Source organism: Mixophyes fleayi, chromosome 4 (genome assembly GCF_038048845.1).
Source record: "Mixophyes fleayi isolate aMixFle1 chromosome 4, aMixFle1.hap1, whole genome shotgun sequence".
NCBI classification, from domain to species: Eukaryota; Metazoa; Chordata; class Amphibia; order Anura; family Limnodynastidae; genus Mixophyes; species Mixophyes fleayi.
In genome coordinates, this window is record NC_134405.1 from 148,440,765 (window position 1) to 148,461,301 (window position 20,537).

A 20,537-nucleotide genomic window follows, 5' to 3' on the forward strand; every position below is an offset into this window, starting at 1 on the left:
TGAAATCAGAAAAGACAGCAAGTTTTCTTTACAGAAAGGGTGATAGGTCCATTAAATGATCTCCCAGCAGGTAGGTGTGTGTGTGTGTGTGTGTGTGTGTGTGTGTACTTGCATTCATATACTTGTGGGGACATTGATCTGTTTACACACCAACACTGTGGGGACCTGAGTCGTAGTGGGGACAAAATTTGAGGTCCCCACAAAGCTTCTCAAGGCTAATCAATGCAGGGGACCTTGCTGATATGCTCAGCATAAAAATCTGGTATGTTCCTGTGAGACACATTTGTCAGAACAAAAGTGTGCGTGTGTCCGATGCACAGGGGAGAAAGTGTGTGTGCCTCCCACCGCTAGAGGCCAGGATTCTGTCTGAATGTATAGAGGCAGCAGGAAACAGAAGTGACTGCATCCTGCAGCGCTTTGTACACCAAGCGGGTAAAGACACCGTCGAATCCATCTGCTGTAGGTAAAGCTGGGACGCTGAAGCATGACAGAGCCCACTGGTAGCTCCGACTAAAGCCCAGAGAGCGGTGGAGACGAGTTTGCCCCTGACAATTCGGAAGGGAGCGGTTCTGACGCCAGCGGTGATGCCCCATTGTCCACCAGCGCAGCAGAGTGCAGGTACCCAGAGATGAGTTCTAAGTACGACCATCTCGACTTTCTTCTAGCCGTTATTTAAACACAGAGGGTCAGAGAGATGACGTGGTGTCTGTCCAAACGCTATCCAGAAACAGTGATGGCTCCAGGGCGTATAACAAAAAGCAGCACTGCCAGTACTGTGAGAACCCCCCTTAAAAATTGCCCGGCACATAGAGCATGTTCACCGCAATGAGACTGAAGTAGCCTGGGCCCTGAAATTCCCCAAGCACTCAAAAGAAAGGTGCATGCAATTGGCACATCTTCGCAATAGAGGCAACTGTGCACACAATGCTGAGGCAATGAGGGCAGGCTATGGCGTAATGGTCCCGTGCAAACTTCCAGACAAAGAGATGAATGCTGAAGGCTTCATGCACTGTGTAGCCTGCCAGGGCTTGTTTGTAAAGAAATATCTGTGGCGACACATGAAGAGATTTAAGCTAAACCGAAGGGGCAAGAAGCTCACACCTAGCAAAAACAGAGTTCAGTCCCTGTGTGCCTTTGCTCAGCCTGTTCCACCTGACATCAGTGATGGCTTTTGGAAGCTCTTGAGTGACATAACCCAGGATGAAGTCTTACTCGCAGTCAAAAATGATCGATGCATCATGCAGATGGGCCAGCATCTGTTCAACCGGGTCGGATCAGATGTTGGCAGGCACAAGTACATCCATCAGAAGCTTAGAGAAATGGGCAGGTTACTGCTACAGGCCAGAAGAGCTACCCCTTTGGAGAGGATGGATCACTTTAGCGCCCCATCAAACTTTCTGCACATAGTAGACGCTGTGAAGCTGGCTATAACGAGGAGACAGGTGCATTTAAGATGTCCTCGCTGGCACTTAAGATCGGGCATGGCCTGCAAAAGATAGCGAGCATTGTGGAGTGTTGAGCCATGATGGAGGGCTGCAGTGCTGCGGTTGAAAATCTCAGGAAGCTCTTTGAGGCGAGATGGAACAAGTTGATCTCATCGGCTGCCTTGAAAACTCTTAAGGAGTCCAAGTGGAACTTGCCTCAACTCTTACCTTTTACGGAGGATGTGAAAAGATGCACTTATACCTCAATGCAAAGCAGCAAGCTTACCAAAGTGGGCTATCCACCGAGCCTAGTTTTAACCACTGGACACTACTTGCAAAAGTCCCCCTGGCACAGGTGATCTTGTTCAATCGAAGAAGGGAAGGGGAAGTTTCAAAAATGTGGCTGACTACCTTCTCCTCAAGAGATACCTCAGATCTCCACGAAGATGTGTCCCTAGCACTTTCTGAGGTTGAGAAGAAGCTCTGCTGGCCACTCACTCGCATTAAAATCCGAGGAAAACGAGGGAGAAAAGTCCCCATCCTGAGGACACCAGCCATGCAAGCTGCAATGGAACTTCTCACAGAAAAGCGTGAGAAATGTGGAGTGGATAGCCAAAATGTCTACATGTTCGCCAGATCAGCTGCCTTGTCACACTTCAGAGGCTCCGATTGCATACGACTGTTTGCCTGAGAGTGTGGGGCCAAGCATCCCCACACGCTGTCTTCCCTAAAGCTTCGAAAGCACATTGCCAGTCTCTCGAAGGTCCTCAACCTAAATGACACAGAACTGGATCAGTTGGCAGATTTCCTTGGGCACGACATCAGGTTGCACCGGCATTATTACCGCCTCCCAGAAAGTACCCTCCAACTCGTCAAGATCAGCAAACTGTTAATTAGAGATGGGCGAACTTTGGGTATCCGAGTACCGAGCTGAGTAGCTCGGTACTCTCCCGCCTGCTCCGAATCCAAATCGAGGCCGGACGTCATTGTGACGTCGTCGGATCTCGGGGCTCGGTTCTCGCGATACTTCAAGATTATAAATACACGCCTTCACAGCAATCCATCGCCATTTGACAGAGGGAGAGAGCAGGGTGTAGTCATAGGCTGATTAGAGCAGGGACAGAGAATCCAATATTCTTTTTCCAATTGATGTAACAAAAAACGCTAGAGAAGAGAGGAGGATAGAGGTTTTTTTTCTTTTCAATATTTGGCACTCCCCAGTGCTTTTGAGGTGTCCCCCATAATTGTGCATAAATATTTCTGGCTGTCAAAATTACTATCTGTCAGCAGTATCTACCAACTAATTTTTAGCACTCCCCAGTGCTTTTGAGGTGTCCCCCATAATTGTGCATAAATATTTCTGGCTGTCAAAATTACTATCTGTCAGCAGTATCTACCAACTAATTTTTAGCACTCCCCAGTGCTTTTGAGGTGTCCCCCATAATTGTGCATAAATATTTCTGGCTGTCAAAATTACTATCTGTCAGCAGTATCTTACCAAATAATTTTTAGCACTACAAGTGCTTTGGGCTGAGAATGGATTCAAAGCAGTCCACATATGAGCAGAATGAGCAACCAGGTTCTGTCACCAGTCCTGATGTTAGTGTTCCCAGTACGTCATCTGGGCAAGACAATGTCAAACTACAGAGTGATTCGAAATCAGTCCAAAAAAAAATCAATTTTTTTTTTTACTGTGTTGAAGCGAAAAAGAAGTGTTACTGAGCAAAAGTTAAGTGCCGATAAAAAAAAAATTGCCAACATGCCATTCTACACACGCAAGAGAGAATGAGGCCTTCACCTTTGGCTGTTAGTGGCAGATCCCAAAAAGTTACCGAGCCTACAATTGGTGCACAACTACTGTTACGCGTCAAAGCCGAGCTGCAAGATAACAGTAAGGTATTAGCAGGGATGTCCAACCTTTTAGCTTCCCTGGGCCACATTGGAAGATGACGAGTTGGTTTGGGCCGCACATAAGATACACTAATAATAACGATAGCTGATCATCCAAAAGACCATAGAAAACATAGTTAACATATATATATGAGAAAAAAAAGTGATATATATATATATATATATATATATATACATCACTTTTTTTTTAAAATCCCCCTATACTTACCTTTCAGTCACCCTGTTCAAAGAATCCTCCCTAGTTATTATACTATAATCACTTTTTGTATTGTTTCTATGCAATATTAATAAAGTGCATTTAAGCCAGGCATTGTATATCAGGGTGCCCTGACCAGGCCTGCGGTACCTGACATATACACCACTGTGACCCCAAATTGTGACCTGTTTTGCTAATTACACCACTATGTTAGTTAAGGGATAACAACTTATACTGGGCCAAAGAGAATAATATATAATGCCCCATTAGTATTACAAGTAGAAGTATGTAGAAGGGAGATAAGGTCCATGATGCTCCAGGACCAGGTGACTTTTATTCACTGGTCAGCGTCCCTTGAAATAATAAAAAAAATCGCCCTTAACTTACCTTTTAATCGGCTTGTTCTCCTGTTCCTCTTCTCTTCTTTTCTCCAATTCTGTGCTGCTGATTGTTCTTCTCGCGCGGGTGACTCCTCTGTGCTGCACTCCGCAATGGATGTTGGGCGTGATGACATCATGCCCAACATTCACTGCGACCACCGCACGGAGGAGGAGACAAGGGACCGCGTGACCGGAAGGTAAGTATTTTCTTTTCTTTTTTTTTTGCAGGATTTTTTTTTCCATTAACAGTGCTGCCCCCTTGCCACAACCAAAACTCCTTCTGGGCCACATTTACAGGCATGCTGGGCCGCATGCGGCCCGCGGGCCACGGGTTGGACAACCCTTCATTAGAGGATAATGTTTGCTCTGATTCACAAATGACACCAATCCCTGTGGAGAGTCCATCCAACAGTGGGATGTCTAATCGTGAGCATTCTGCTGATGTGTGCGATAATAGCCCGAGTGTAGCCGGTGATACACAAATTGAGGATGCCACTTTGGAATTAGAAGAGGATGAGGGGGAGATTTGTGTAGGCGACGAGGGCGCTAATGAGGATGTTGATGAGGATGAGGTTGTTTGTGTAAGTCCTGCACCAGTGGCAGCAGTTCTGGCACGTGACAAGAAAAAGGCCATTGCCATGCCTGGGCATAAAACAAAAAAATCCACTTCTTATGTGTGGAATTACTTCTACCCAAATCCAGACAACAATTGTATAGCCATTTGTCGTGTATGTCAAGCCACAGTCAGTCGAGGGAGGGACCTTAACCATCTTGGATCCTCGTCTGTTACGCCATTTAACGAGAGTTCATGGAAAAGTGTTGGGAAAAGCTGAAAGTTCTTCCCAAAAAATTACAAGCACTCCATCATCAGCTAAGACCCTCCGCTCACCGACATCCCGACGGCTACAAAATACACCCACCACACCATCCTCATCAATATCCTCAGTAGCGCTCGGAGTTAGCCCGGCATCCCACTTAAGGCTGGATGACTCCTGCACTATTATTGATTCCTCTGAAGAAAGCATTAGTCCCACTGCTGCTGCTGTTGCTGCTGCTGGGGATGAATCGTCATCCCAGAGGCAGGTCAAGAAAATGAGCAGTCCTACATTTCAGCAATTAACTGTGAAACAATCATTTGTGAGGGGAAGCAAATATGACAGCAGTCACCCAGTCGCCAAGCGAATCACAGACGCCATGGCTGCAATGTTAGTGTTAGATCTGCGTCCAATCTCCACAATAAACGCAGCTGGTTTTTCTACAGTTACTTGAGGTTTTGTGTCCACATTACAGAATTCCATCGCGACAACATTTCTCCAATTCCAAAGCAATTCCACAACTATACCAAAAAGTGTGTAAAAATGTAGAGATTGCGCTGAAAAATGCCATTCTGCCCACTGTCCACATAACCACAAAAATGTGTCATTTTGCCCATAACTCCATCCAATACGAGTATAAACATGCAAAGGATGGTGGAGGATTACTTTCAAGAGGTAGTTGATATGGAAATGTCAGACAGTCCCTTTCCTTACTGGGAAGAAAAGCAGGCCATTTGGAAACCCATGTACAAACTTGCTTTGCAATACTTAATCTGCCCACCCTCCAGTGTGTACTCTGAACGAGTGTTCAGCACAGCAGGGAACTTAGTCAGTGATCGCCGTAGAAGGTTACTTCCCAAAAATGTGGAGAAAATGATGTTTATAAAAATGAACTTCATCTTCCACGAGGAAGGCCTTCACCATCCAAGACATCCAAGCACTGACTGTTCTCTAATGGCGAGTTCAAGCGGCGATGAATTGATAGTCTGTGATGATGACGTACACACTGATGAGGGTGAGGATGAAGCTGAAGATGATGACGATAACATCTTTTTAAAAACTTTCTATGTAAGTGTAGGGTGCAATCTACCCCCAAAAAGGAAAGGGACTTGTGGCATTTCCATATCACGTACCGTCTTGAAAGGCTGCTGTTTGGGCAATTTATCCTTAAGGGTAGGGTGTCATAGACAGAGTGACCCCAACCTGGCTTTGTCCATTTCTCTTAATATTGTACAGTCTATAACGGCTGAATTTTTTTGTATTTTCGACAAGTGGAGGGGGTCCTAGAGAGCTAGAAACCAAATTGGCTTTGTCCATTTCAATTAATATTGTACAGTCTATAACGGCTGAATTTTTGGGTTTTTTAAACAAGTGGAGGGGGGCCTATAGAGACAGAAAGCAAACTGACTTTTTCCATTTCTTTACATATTTATCTATAAGTGTAGGGTGTAATATACATCCAAAGACGATGGCTGCATTGCCAATATGCATAGATAAAGAGGAAGACAATCTGTTTTGTGTGTAGAATAAATGAAGGCCTACCTACCAGGAATTAAACTGTTTTTTGGATGATTTATTACCTCTACAATTAGATTACTTATCTATGAAACAGTTGGAGCACTAAATTGGGTTATTTTAGGCCCAAAAACATTGATTTTCCAACAAAATAGCAAAGCAAAACCAACCAAAACCAAAACCAAAACACGCAAAGGCGGTTTTGCAAAACCAAAACCAAAACACGATGGTAATCCAGATCCAAAACCGAATCCAAAACCAAAACACGAGGGTCAATGACCATCTCTACTGTTAATGGCTCTCGAGAGTGGCAGATTGGCCAAATTCAAAGGCAAGAATTTGGACGAGATGCACATTGATCCGGACGATAAGTGGAAAATCTAGTTTCTGATGTATGCTTTTGACTTTTACCTCAGTCATTTACATATCTGTTTCTTTTCAGAACCGGTCCAGCTACAGAGTGACATGTCAGATGATGAGCAATCCCCTGTGACAGAGGGACAAGTGGCCAAGCCTTTAGTCGACACTTCCACGCAGAAGAGAGGCGGTCTATGGACCTGGCAACACGGGGCCAGTGCCCAGCTTCCACAGGTAGGTGTAGCACACAAGTTTGCTAGGCAGAAGAACTTTGCCTTCTCTGTATTTTACGGAGCCATACTGAACCATTCTACGTCCTTTCAGGTTGCAAAGAAGTGCGGAGGAAATCCTGGGACAGAGAGGAGATCCAGGCTGTGGAGAAACACCTGATGAGGTTTATACAGACATGCCGGGTGCCCGGAAAGCGAGACTGTGTTGCGTGCCTTATGGCTGAACCATCCATGCTCAAAGATCGGAACTGGTCAGGGGTGAAATTCTACATAAAGAACTGTATAACGGCTTTAAAAAGGGATCAAACTTGTTGAAATGATGCAAAGTGGTTGAACAGTGCTGTAGCCTCCATGGCTAAGTGTCGGTGTAAGCAGCATGTGGATGTCCTCAGACGGCCAGGATACACAAAACTTTCCTTACCATTATTATTTATTCATTTATGTATGCGGGAATGTGGATGTCCTCAGACAGTCAAAATACATGACACTTCCCCCATCTTGCAGTCTGTGTCAGTACTTTATACAAAGTCAAATTGAAAATCTCATGTGGTAACTCTGGTAGCAAACTGCTCCTACACATACCCCTATGATTGTTCTGTTTACAGGGCAATAGGAAAGGGGTGTCCCTATACACCATGTTCCAGACATGGGTCCTCACGATGCAATAAATCAAGTATGTGTGCTTAAGTGTGTGTGTGTGTGATGGACTCATAGAGTAAAAAAGTTCAAGAACACCTGGGACAAACATTTTAAATTTGTTAAAGAAAATTTTAAGAATAATAACACAATGCCCCAAGAACAATAAAAGAGGGTAGACTAAATTGACCTGTAGGCTCCTTTCTGCAGTCAAATGCTATGTTTCTAGATAGGCCAATGACATATTGGGGTGAAGCAAACAAGATAGAACAAGAACGTTATAGCCAAATGCCTGTCCTACATGGTTCGAGCAGTGCAACTCAAGACAGTGTTGTGGTAGGCTGCCTATCCATGAGAAGCAGAAATGGATTATAGCTGCTGATGAAGAGGTGAATGGGTAGATTTACCAAGCAGATTTAACAAGTAGTTATTGGTGCAGTTTACAAACTACCACACATCAGATGCGGTTTTCACCCCAAAAAGGGGGAGGGGTTTTCAGATCAAGAAAAGAAGATTTTTAGGTAAGTATTTAGTAGGGAGACAGCATTAATTTCAAAATGATGGGGTCAGTTTTGTATTAAGGTGGCCATATTAACGTATTATTCAATAGTGGGGCACTACTCATTAGTTTATTAATAATGGGAGCAATAAGATTTATTTTATTACTAATAGGAGAAGTATGTAATTACCTAGGTACCTCCTGGTACCACCTGGAGATACCAGGAGGGGCCAAGGGCTATTCAGCATTTGGCCAGGTCTCCATTGAGGACTAGAGGACCCATGAGAACTGGGCTTTTATAAAAATGGATAGGACATATTTTTAAAAATGTATTTCATTATTTACTTTTTTCATATCAGGCAGGCAAGATAGCTGAAACAGTATATGATTTTATCATAAATGTTGCACAGCCTAGCTATAGATATACCAGTATTCAAGACTGCACACTATCAATTTTTCCATTTGTATAAGATTTATTAGGTGCTGCAAAATACAATTTTAGTGAGAGCGCTCCACCTTCCCTTAATCTATGATATCTGTTTATTGAGAGCAGTAATCACAATCCCTCCTTTGTTACACAATGATTTAGATATGTCAATACCAGTGAGGTATTTGAAAATGAAATCATTGAAACAAAAGAAAGATATAAGGATGATTTCAGTCCGCAAACTTGACAATTTTAAAAATGATGTACAACAGAATGGTGGGAAATCACCACCCTTACAAAATATCTAGAAAAAGACATTATCCCTATAGGACTCAGAATATTAAAAAATCCCACTATTATTGAACATCAAAAAGATTTTTATACAAAACTGGAATCTAACATTGGACAGCTGTTCCAAACAACTCATGAAATTAATTATAGAGGATAGATCACTGTTTTCTTGAATCTTTTGAAGCCCAAATTGATACACTGGACAAAAAATTCACACCGCTTACAGATATGGAAGATTTTAAACAACTATCCACCTTCACCAACAATAAAATCAATAAATTGGTAAAAGAGATTATTAGCAGGAAACAAAGAAAAATTCATAGGGATTTAGAAGAGGCCAAAAATTATAACAGTACTGAAAATCAGACAAAAACCTACTGTACTTAATTTGAAGGGTCATATGAAAAACCAAGAGATGTACAAAAGACAGCCCTCATTAAGAATATGCCTATATAAAAGAAGGAAAAAAATATATCAAACATATGATGAAAAATATTTCTGCTACTCTCCAGGCAGTCGAGCAAAAAGTAGAGACACCAAATTCGGAATTCATAGCTGAAGGGGGAGTCTTTTGTCAAAAAAGAAATGGAAGCTACATCTAAATCTCTGATGAATAAAATCAATAAACATTCGACCAATAAGATAGGAAGAATTTTTTAGAATTTCTTTTTGGGACAGAGAAACCACCATTCCAACCAATACCTAAAACAACCCCTCGGAGAAAAAGAATAAAAAGTTTACATTCTCAAAGAGGGGAAAGAGAGGAGGGAAAAATAAAACTTTAAATAAAACAGAAATTGAAAATATTTCATACGGAGGAATATTCAATATTAGTAGTAAACCTTGACTAAAGATCAAGCTACTCTATTAAAGTAAGCAATGAATTTTGCACCACAATTAAAGCCGCCTAATAAGTTTGATGTTTACATTTAAATAGATTCATTAGAAAAATATGCTTGAAAAAATATTTTAAAAAATCCTATTAGTATGGGACAAAGGAATTCCGACCAGTTTGTCTATACAAACTGACATACACAGAGGAATTTCTATCCAAGCTTCTCTAAAGGTCATGTAGTAGAAACCTCTCAAAAACTGGTTGAGCAAGATATAGAGAACCTTCCAAATAAAAACAGAGGTCAAACGGAACAGGTCAAACGGAACATCTCAAACAGCGGTTAGACTGAGTGGCCCCCTGCCCCCCCAGCCCAGCCCGCCCCTGACCACAGCCATCCTCCAGATCCTAGAAAACATTGAATGGAAAGAGACGTATATCCTAGGTACATGCAATGTTAAATCGCTTTACATTTGTATCCAACATGCAGATGGCTGTTCGCATACTTACCAAAATGTATGCAGAGACACGAATTTGAAGAATGAACAAATAAACTTTATCATTAGTGGTATAGAATCCATTATCCAGCTTAATTACTTTTGGTACGGGGAAACTTTTAAAATCAAATAGAGAAACTGCAATTGGGACGTGCTTCGCTCCGAGTGATGTGAACCTCTTTGTCACGAAATGGGAGGATGATTGTATGGATGTTATTGTCCAATAACCCATTTGAACAGAGATTAAGATGCTTGAGAAGATACATAGATGATATATTCTTCATTTGGAAAGGAGAAAAGGATGAACTTCAACAATTTCTTGAATATATAAAAAAATACACTAAATATTGAATTGACTGCTGAGACTAGCCCAATTCAATTAAATTTTATGGATCTCACAAAATATATTGAAGCTAACACAGTAAAAAACAAAAATGACACTAAAGAAGTGGATAACAATAATTTTATATTGGCATCCAGCAATCTCCACAGAAATTGGATTCATAATATTCCAACTGGACAATTCAGGAGACTAAAAAGTAATTGTTCCAATATTTTTGAAACAAAAGGAAATGAGCTCAAACTTAAATTCCTGGAAAGAGAATATGATGAGAAAACGGTAACCTCGGCATTAGAAAGAGTGAAACAACTGGATAGAAAACAACTTAAAGATTCACAACCGGTCCCAGAAATTGCATTTATCACACAGTTAATCACAACAGTAATACAAAAGCCTTAGAAGAGATAATTTGGAATCACTGGCATATTTTAGGGTTGGACGAGGAGGTCAAAAAGTTCCTTCCAAAAAACCCTAAGATTATATAAAACCAGTAACTTGCAAAACATCTTAACAAAGAGTTACGTACCACTTTCCAAAACAAAGATGAACACAAAAATAACAGAAGGATTTCACTACTGTTTAAATTGCAAGGCGTGTAAGAATAACAGTCTAAACTAAAACAAAACCAAAACAATTACCATGTTTAAATTAAACTCCAATGGGAAAAAATTAGCATATGACAGACCATTAACTGTAACACCGAAGGTGTTGTATATATTCTTGAATGTGTCTGTGCCAACATTAAAAGAGGTCTGAAGACACATAGTGTATCCATCCACTTTTAAATAATCAGAAGTGCAATCATCATCATTATCATCATCACCATATAGCGCCACTAATCTGAAAGAATTACGATTTATGGGGATCTAACATGTGGAAAATTTTTGGAGAGGTAACTATCTTGAGAACATCCTGTGTATCAAAGCAAAGTGGACTTCCACAATGTAGACCCTAATTTCATTTTGATTAAACATTGACTTTGATCTTGGTTAATTTCCTTAATTAAATAATCTTTTTTATTTTTTTTAAGGTTTAAGCATTAGTACCCCCTCTTCCCTCTTAATGCTCCAGTAGTGACACTAGGCCACTCTTTCATCTTTATTTTTCCCATGTTTTCTTTCATTATTTTATTTATTTTTATTTATATATTTGTATTTTATTTTTATTTTAATTTTAGATTTATTTTAATTTTTATTGTTATTTTCATTTTTATTTTATTAGTTTTATTTTTTATTTCCGTTAATGCAAAAACTGTTATTTCTATTGAAACACATAATTGGCACTTTGGCTCTCTTTTTCTGGGTTTATCATTTTAACATTTACTATCAAATAAAGCAAGCTTTGCCCAGTCAAATGTGGAGGCTCACTATGTATAGCCTCACACACGTCTATCCTTGACAAAGTTTGCTTGCTGGATGAAACACGTTGCGACATACTATTTTTGACACCCTACAGCCACCATACACCTGTGGTTCACTGACTCATTTCCGCATTCCACACGCGGTGAAGACATATGAACACGTGTGATTCGGCCACCAACTGACATCGGAAGACTGGAAGGACAGGAACATCACGCTGTTGCCACAGTCTGAGCGGCTCCAGAAACGCCTATACTCACAAAAGAGCTGTAACATTCTGTTTACTTTTTACATCTGCATCTCCTTTTTATTTCATTTAATTTATTCTATTCTCATTTAGTTGTTATTTTCAATTTGACAGTACATGATTTTATCATTAACATTACACAGCCTAGACATATCTGTATTCAAAACAGCACCCTCTCATTTTTTCCAAACAGCATATGGTTCGAGCTATCTCCCCTGTTAGAACCACATTTTTTTTTAACTAAAAAACATCAGTATGCCATGGAGTTTGGCAAACCCCCGCTTAATATATGGGACAATTTTTATACTTCTCATATATAAAAAGCAAGACAGCGATTTTAAACCTAACTGTTTAAAACCATGCACTTTGATGTGACATTTGCCCTTTAGTAAATCACTTGTTTTACAAACCACATATCAAAGCGCCTGAAAACCTGTTTGAACAAACCATAGTTTAGTAACTCTACCCAGAAATCAGTTCCAGACCTGAGATCATCATAGGTCCTACATAATAAGTAGTTATCGAATGGGGTGTTTGCATAGTGTTTATATGCTTACTGTGGTAACTATACTGCTGTTTATGTTTTATTAAGTTATTAATAAGGTTTGGGAAAAAAAAAGGATTGATGGCAAGGAAATATAAGGTGTCAGGTGGTGAGATGTGTGTTGCTGCAGTGTAAAAAATAGCTATTAAGATGTGCTCCACAATAAAATTTCAATTTTAACATGCCTGAAGAATGATCTGAATGTCCACAATGTCCTGAACTACATGATTTCTAGGCATAAAATAATGGGAAATTGTAGTGGCATAATTTATAGTAAAAACTAGGATTATACCATATCCTGGATTTTACAGAAAGAAATTATTTGTTAAAGCATATATCTCACATGTTTCTTATTAAAATGACAGCTCAGTAATCCTAACAGTATTAAAGACAGGGTGGACGAAAACTTTGTATAAACAATATATATTTTTTTATATACTATTCCTTTAATGGGTCACTATCACTAGGCTTTACTAGGTTACTTTGTTTGTAACCAACAACAACAAAAGAAGTTTCCTTTACATCAACCTACAAATATGTTATGCAATAATACGTACCATTGTTTCTTTCCATAGTATGATAATAAAAATATCAACATGATAACGAAAATAACACCAAGAGTGATGCATACAGCTGTCAAAAGAAACAAAGAGAAAGGTTAATGTACAAATGAATTTACTTTATTTTAAGTGTGTAGCTTAAATAACATACAGGTAAAACTGTGGTTATCTTCCATAAATACAATTTTATCTGAAGATGAGTTAATCTGGCCAGATTTGCACTGTGTGCGGCCTTGCCGCTGATACCAGATAATGATCCCTTCAAAATCAATAGGAACATTATTGGGCATGGTGAAAGATTCTGTTAGAAGATGATGCTATCTGTGTGTGGACAGTCTTGATGATACAGTATGATTTATCAGAGGAGCTTAATTACAAAATACAGCATGCAAAGACAACTTTGGACCCCTATGTACTGAGGTACAAAGGCTTCTTGGGCAAGATGGTTAAATTTGTAGAAGAGTAGCAGTTGGCACGGTATGCGGAGAATAAAGGCATCCCTAGTGAATATCAGCATTGGTGTGCTTTGATTTGCAGAAAATAAATTTCAGATTGCAATGTGAAATGTTGAAATTAAATAATGGTGTAGAGAGGGCACATTTTCCTAGGAGTTCACTGCTGTGATAATTCTGCAAAAGGACTTAAATTTGTACCACCTCAAAGCCAGTGGAGAGCCTGGGTTATTTGCTAGACTACTCATGTTGCCTGTGATGAAATTGTGCTAACGATGAAACGTGTCAGATCAGGTGTCATCACATCAATATTGTTTTGAATGCCTCTACTGTTCATCTGTTCATCACAGTGTTTACTTCTGCCACAGACTATTTGATTTCAATTGAAGTCCTCTCACCTCTTGTATTACAGAATGTAAGGGCGCAGGATCAACGAGATACAACTATCACGGTTGGCTTACAGGAAATTGATCCCTAGGCTCTGCTGAACATGGCTAAGCCCACCCACGGGCGCGGAGTCTAACAGACAGGTGGTTTTCACCGGGTACCCCTGCAAGGAGGTATGGTCTTAGCTGCACCAAGTCTGCAGGTCACGGTCCCGTGAGTGAGTGTACAGCAGAACGATGTGGGGGAGCCAGGTGAAGTGGATGGAGACGATGGAGTCCACAGGTGAGTGGTATAAATACAGGCACAACAATAATATATGCTGATGATCAGCAGCCAATGAGTCACTAGGAGAATAGGTGCTCTGTGGTATACAACGAGAGGACAGAGGCTGTCACTATGAAGTACTCTGGAGATGTTAATGGAAGTACTGGAGCAGAAATAGTTCAGCACAGCCAGAGGCTGAAGGCTGACTGGAGTGGTGGAGGTAACTCGTAGTAACAGCTGATGAGTCCCAGATGAAATAGCAGCTCTGAGCAGTAGCGATGAGAGAACTGAAACTGTCACGATGAAGGACACTGGAGATGGTAATAGAGGTACTGGAGCAGCGATAGTTCAACACGGCCAGAGACTGAGAGCAGACTGGAGTAGCGGAGGTAACCCGTGGTAACAGCTGATGAGTCACAGATATAGTAGCGGCTCTGAGTGGTAGTGATGAGAGAACTGAAGCTGTCACGATGATGTACACTGGAGATGGTAATAGAGGTACTGGAGCAGCAATAGTTCAACACGGCCAGAGACTGAGAGCAGACTGGAGTAACGGAGGTAACCCGTGGTAACAGCTGATGAGTCACAGATGAAGTAGCGGCTCTGAGTGGTAGTGATGAGAGAACTGAAGCTGTCACAATGAAGTACACTGGAGATGGTAAGTGAAGTACTGGAGCAACGAAGGTTCAACATGGCCAGAGACTGAGAGCAGACTGGAGTAGCGGAGGTAACTCGTGATAGCAGCTGAGGAGTCACAGGTGTAATAGCGGCTCTGAGTGGTGGCGATGAGAGAACCGGAGCTGTCACGATGAAGTACATTGGAGATGGTAAGAGAGGTACTGGAACAGTGTTGGTTTAGCACAGACCACGAACTGAGAGCAGACTGGAACACAGGCAAACCACAAGGAGAACAGGAACCAGAACCACAGGCTGCAGTAAGTGAGCTTGAAGAACAGGCATCAGACAGGTGAATCCAGGAGGTTTAAATATTGCTCCAGAAGTGCTTAGCCAATGAAAAAGAGGGAGGAGGTCCTGAAGTGCAATAGGCTTGCACCTGCACAGATCTGAATATAGCTGAATGAATGAACTGGAGAATGTCTGATGCTGGGACATGGCAATTTCCAGATGAATGGACTGCAGGTAACGAGACAGGTACTATCTGTGGGACCGGAGCGTTACAACCACAATGTGAGTGCGTGCGCTGTATAGTGCTAGCGGTTTGCCCAGTCTTGTATTTGTGAAGATGGACTTCTATTCTGTTTGAGGGGTGATCATTCATCACACCGTGGCTCAATACTACTCTGTCGGACGGGAAAGTGTCACTTTATTTATCCATTATATTGTAATCTATGTGGAAAATGTATATCCATTGGAGTACCTCCCTTGAAGCTATACATCTCTATGATTGGTGCATTAGAATCTGCATCTGTTTTCATTTACTAATCGGTTGCTTTCTTGTCAACATAAGGAGACTCTGCCGGAGGATCAGGTGATTATTATTATCAATATACCATCCAAGTCATAGTTGTTCCCGAAACTTCTTAGTTGAGACTACAGGTTTCTTTCATATCAGAATTTTGATTAAAGAAACATTTTGCTTTGTTCATATACTAGTTTCCTCATTGTCAATCGCTACATAGTGACTATGTATGAACTGCGATTATATACAGCTATTATATCTTTGATCGCTGTGACTTTATTCCGTTATTGTTGGAGTGGTTGCTCCTTTTTTGATATGCATATGTTCATTTTAGAGGTATATATTTAGTTGTTCAACAGCAATTTACATGGGATTTGATGAGAGTTGTTTTATCTATGTATATTAGGTTTAATAAATTCGCTATTCATTTATATTCATGAACTCACATTGTTTATTATTTTTTATTAATTACGGGCTTTCTTGCATTCAGCGCTGTTTCCAGTGGTTGACAGCCTGGGTTAGTTACTATGGGGGGAATTCACTTGCCGACGATGTGGTACGTGGACATCGCAACACGCACATTGCCAGCAATTACTGTAGAAATTTCTGCTCATTTTTCCTCGCACCAAAAAATGAGTGGATATTTCTGTCAAATCTCCACTGCGGAGTGTCTCACGGGTGTTACGGAGATACTTCCCGCAAAGAGTGTTGAGTCTCCCTGCCATAGAGAGAACCAACCCCAGGCTTGTCAGTGCAGGTGCATCTTTGCATAGTGTGGAAGCGCTGTAGACCATAGCATGCCTCCCCAACTCAGACTACTATCCTTGTTCTGAAAAGCAATGGGGCACTTCATAACCCCTTAGATGGGGATCCGCCACCTGGTGGTCCCAATACAAAAAATAAGGGGTATATTTATTAAACTGCGGGTTTGAAAAAGTGGAGATGTTGCCTATAGCAACCAATCAGATTCTAGCTGTCATTTTGTAGAATGCACTAAATAAATGAAAGCTAGAATCTGATTGGTTGCTAGAGGCAACATCTCCAATTTTTCTAACCAGCAGTTTAGTAAATATACCCCTAAGAGTCTAAGGGAATTAACAGCAAAATAAAAACAAAAAACCCCACAAACACAAACACAAAACTAAACTTTAATTGAATAAAAATCTTGAATCAAACCCTACTTCTATTTGGAATTCAATATTTATTGGATAATTAATGCTCCAATGATCTGATTATGGAGCATAGATTTAATGCAGTAAACGTTCCTACAGTACCTGTCCTGATGGTTGTCTCTGGTTTGGGTGAGACAAATATTTCTATGGAAAAAGAAGAAAAACTCTTTAACAGGAAAACATGCATCCTCCATCCATTTAATTATTTTACAATGACAGTTCTTTGTATTTTTATTTGTCCAAATCTGTAAATGGAGATTGATAGAGGTTTTTCGGAGAGATGATGGGATTATAACGATGGAATGCTACACAAGATGATCTATGGAAACAGACAATAAACAGGTAAGGTATGGTGCTGCAATAGGAATATTATTATGTATGTATAGCATACCTGCAAGCATTACCGAATCACGGTTACTGGCAGTCAGAAGGGGTACAGGCTGCCAGGAAAGGGATGAAGTCTCACTAAAAATAGGTGTAACATTGATTGATAGTGATGGTTTGAAACCATATAAAGTGATGGGTGTCCACACTTCCTATGGAAATATGGCTGGTGGTTGCCAGATTCTGGGAAATGTGAGGGGGCAGAGGGGTTTCAACCCTCCCAAGTAGTCTTATAATCCAAAAGATTCCCAAAGCGCCTGATATTATGTCTGTGTAAGAATCTTGTATAAACCGACTCAGATGAACAAAGCCAGTCAATTTGCAAAAAACTGTTGTAATTCAACAGTTATAATCTTCTGCAATCTGTTGAATTGCAACTGTTTTTCTGAAAATTAACTGGCTTAGTTCATTTGAGTTGGGAATCTTTTGGATTATATATTATAAAACCAAAAGTGGTATATTTTTTTCACAGGGCTGTGAGAAGCACATTGGCTGTGTTCTCCAGAGAAAGGCTCTTTAACTGCTTCTCTTCATTTATCAAAGGGTTAATGAAGGAGAAATCATTTTCAGTCAACTGGAACTCCCCTCTCCCCCTAAGTGCTCTAGCCTTGGTCTATATTCTTTTCTAAAATGACCATCCTATCAGCCAGTGCAATATTTATATGTTTTAAAGTTGTCCTTTACTTTATTATACTGCCATCCTATCTGTCACTACTGTGCCACTATATTTCTTAGGGATTGTATTTTTTTATTAAACTGTCATGTAGTTGTGCTGGTGCTCTGTCACTATTGTTAGCCGTCCAGCTTTCTGCAGCCTTTGGGCAATATTGGTGAAAATATTGACAGTTGTGAGGTTGGCCAAAACCCAAACAGGAAGATGATTTTAAAACCAAAACCATAAACACAGGGGTCTGGTCACATCTCTAGTTTGTATACTATAGTCTGTCACCTTTCTTGGCTTCTTGCACTATTTATTTACATCACATATACAAATATTTTTATGGCAGTATGAGATTCAATACATTCTTTTTGCTGTCACTAGGTATAGGGTTCAATTGGCACAGTCAACAATAATGGATTACAAATCTCAAGATGACCACCATATACATCAACAAGCCCACTGTTGCACTGAGATCTGTCACACTTCACTCAAATTACAAGTATCCTCCTTCTTTCCATTAAGTGCTGCTTGTCAGGACTAGCTGCATTTATTGCAGACACCTTATTTCATTTTGGAAAGCATGCATTTGTGTAGGTTTTTGTCTCATTGAAATTTATGGGGAAGCATTTGGTTAAGTAACATTTAAGAGTTGTACAGAAGCCTTGACATTGCTGGGTTAAAAAGTCTATTTGGAGGAGCCTTAAAATTTTAAGCATACAGTTCATTTCATTTACAGGTTGCAACCACTAATATTCTATAGGTTTTATCTTTTTTTAGTAAAATAATATTATTATTATTACCATTTATTTATATAGCGCCACTAATTCTGCAGCGCTGTACAGAGAACTCACTCACATCAGTCCCTGCCCCATTGGGGCTTACAGTCTAAATTCCCTGACATACACAGAGAGACAGACAGATTAGGGTCAATTTGTTAGCAGCCAATTAACCTACAAGTATGTTTTTGGAGTGTGGGAGGAAACCGGAGCACTCGGAGAAAACCCACGCAAACATGGGGAGAACATACAAACTGCTCACCGATAAGGCCACTTAGCCACTGAGGTTTGTTGAATAACTACTGCTCCAAAGATCTTAATATAGAGCATAGATGCAGTACACTCTCATACTATACCTGTCCTGATTGTTGTCTCTGTTTTGGGTGGCCCATGAATGTCTATGGAAAAATAAAAAAAACTCTTTACAGGAAAAACAATACATCCTCCATCCATCTAATTACATCCATTTAATTACTAAACATTAACAGCACTGTAGAGACTTACAGGCATTTTAGCATATCTGACAGAATTGCTAAATTCCAGGACAGTCATGGTTACTTGTGATCAAAGGAAAAGCAGGAAAGCAGAGGTGTCAGTATGCGGCTTAAACTGTACTGATTTTTCAAGCGGATATGTTAAATAGTTATGATGAAGAAGAAGGTGTTTAGAAAGGACAAGGGGATTATATCAATGGTATGCTAGGTAAGGTAAACGTTGTAAACATACAAAAACAGAAGCCAAATAAAGCACTGCCACAGGAATATTATTATATGTGTATAACATATTTGCCAGCATTACTAAATTCCCAAGGACAGTCACGTTATCCAAGAGAGTTGGAGAGTTATCCGCGATCCAAGAGAGTATGGTAGGTATACTAGGAAATGGATATGGTCTCACTCAAAATGAGTGTAGCATGTGTGGATATGTATGTGTTTTTTGTGAATAAGGGCAAGATTTTAGAGGGGGTGTCCTGATATAGGTATGTTTAAAGGTTTATTTATCTTGCACCATTAAATATTAATATTATACAAACTCCTTTTTAATACAATTAAATCTCTTCTCAAGCCTCCGACCCCAAACCCTCCGACTACTATCAGTGCCCAGGATCTTGCTTCCCACTTCAAGGACAAGATTGATAAACTCAGACTAGAAATGGTATCCTCTTCCTCGACAAACAATCGGCTGACTTCCTACCCAACACCCTCTCTTCATTTTATCCCACTAATGAAGATCTACTCTCTTCTTATCTTCCCACTTTACCACTTGTCTTCTTGATCCTAGAACCTCACAAATTGGTAGTTCAATGTCTCCTGTGCTCATTCCACCTCTAACTAAAATCTGTAATCTTTCTCTCACTACTGGTATCTTCCCATCATTATACAAGCATGCTGTCACATTTTACTCAAATTACAAGTGTCCTCCTTTCCATTAAGGTAGGCACACATGGTGTATTTTTTACTTTGTTTGTAAGGACTAGCTGCATTTGTAGCAGACACCATATTTCATTTTGGGAAGCATTCATTTGTGTAGGTTTTTGTCTCATTGAAATTTATGGGGAAGTATTTGGTTAAGTAACATTTTAGAGTTGTACAGAAGCCTTGACATTGCTAGGTTAAAAAGTAAATGTGGAGGAGTCTTAACATTTTAAGCATACAGTTTAGTTCATTTGCAGGTTGTAACCACTAATGTTCTATAAATTGTATCTATTTTAGTAAAATAATATGTGCTCTTGTTGGATAACTACTGCTCCAAAGATCTTAATATAGAGCACAGATGCGGTACACTTTCATACAGTACCTGTCCTGATTGTTGTCTCTGTTTTAGGTGGTCCGTGAATGTCTATGGAAAAAGAAAAAAAACTCTTTAACAGAAAACAATACATCCTCCATCCATCTAATTACATCCATTTAATTACCATACAGTGGCAGCACTAAAGAGACTTAAAGATACTTTAGCATATCT

At 40.1% G+C, this 20,537-nt stretch overlaps 1 protein-coding gene across 2 annotated transcripts in view; it reads right to left on the bottom strand.

Moving 5' to 3' along the window:
• LOC142149990 (uncharacterized) overlaps nt 1-20,537 on the bottom strand; it is an 81,321-nt gene that overhangs the window by 3,951 nt on the left and 56,833 nt on the right. Inside the window, exons 5-8 of one of the 2 annotated variants that reach the window (XM_075205263.1) lie at nt 20,373-20,414; nt 18,932-18,973; nt 16,857-16,898; nt 13,057-13,132 (exon numbers count right to left, since the gene is read on the bottom strand). In XM_075205263.1, the coding sequence (XP_075061364.1) occupies nt 13,057-13,132; nt 16,857-16,898; nt 18,932-18,973; nt 20,373-20,414 (202 nt within the window). The remainder of the gene's footprint in view (nt 1-13,056; nt 13,133-16,856; nt 16,899-18,931; nt 18,974-20,372; nt 20,415-20,537) is intronic. The other variant, XM_075205264.1, reaches the window with a different exon arrangement.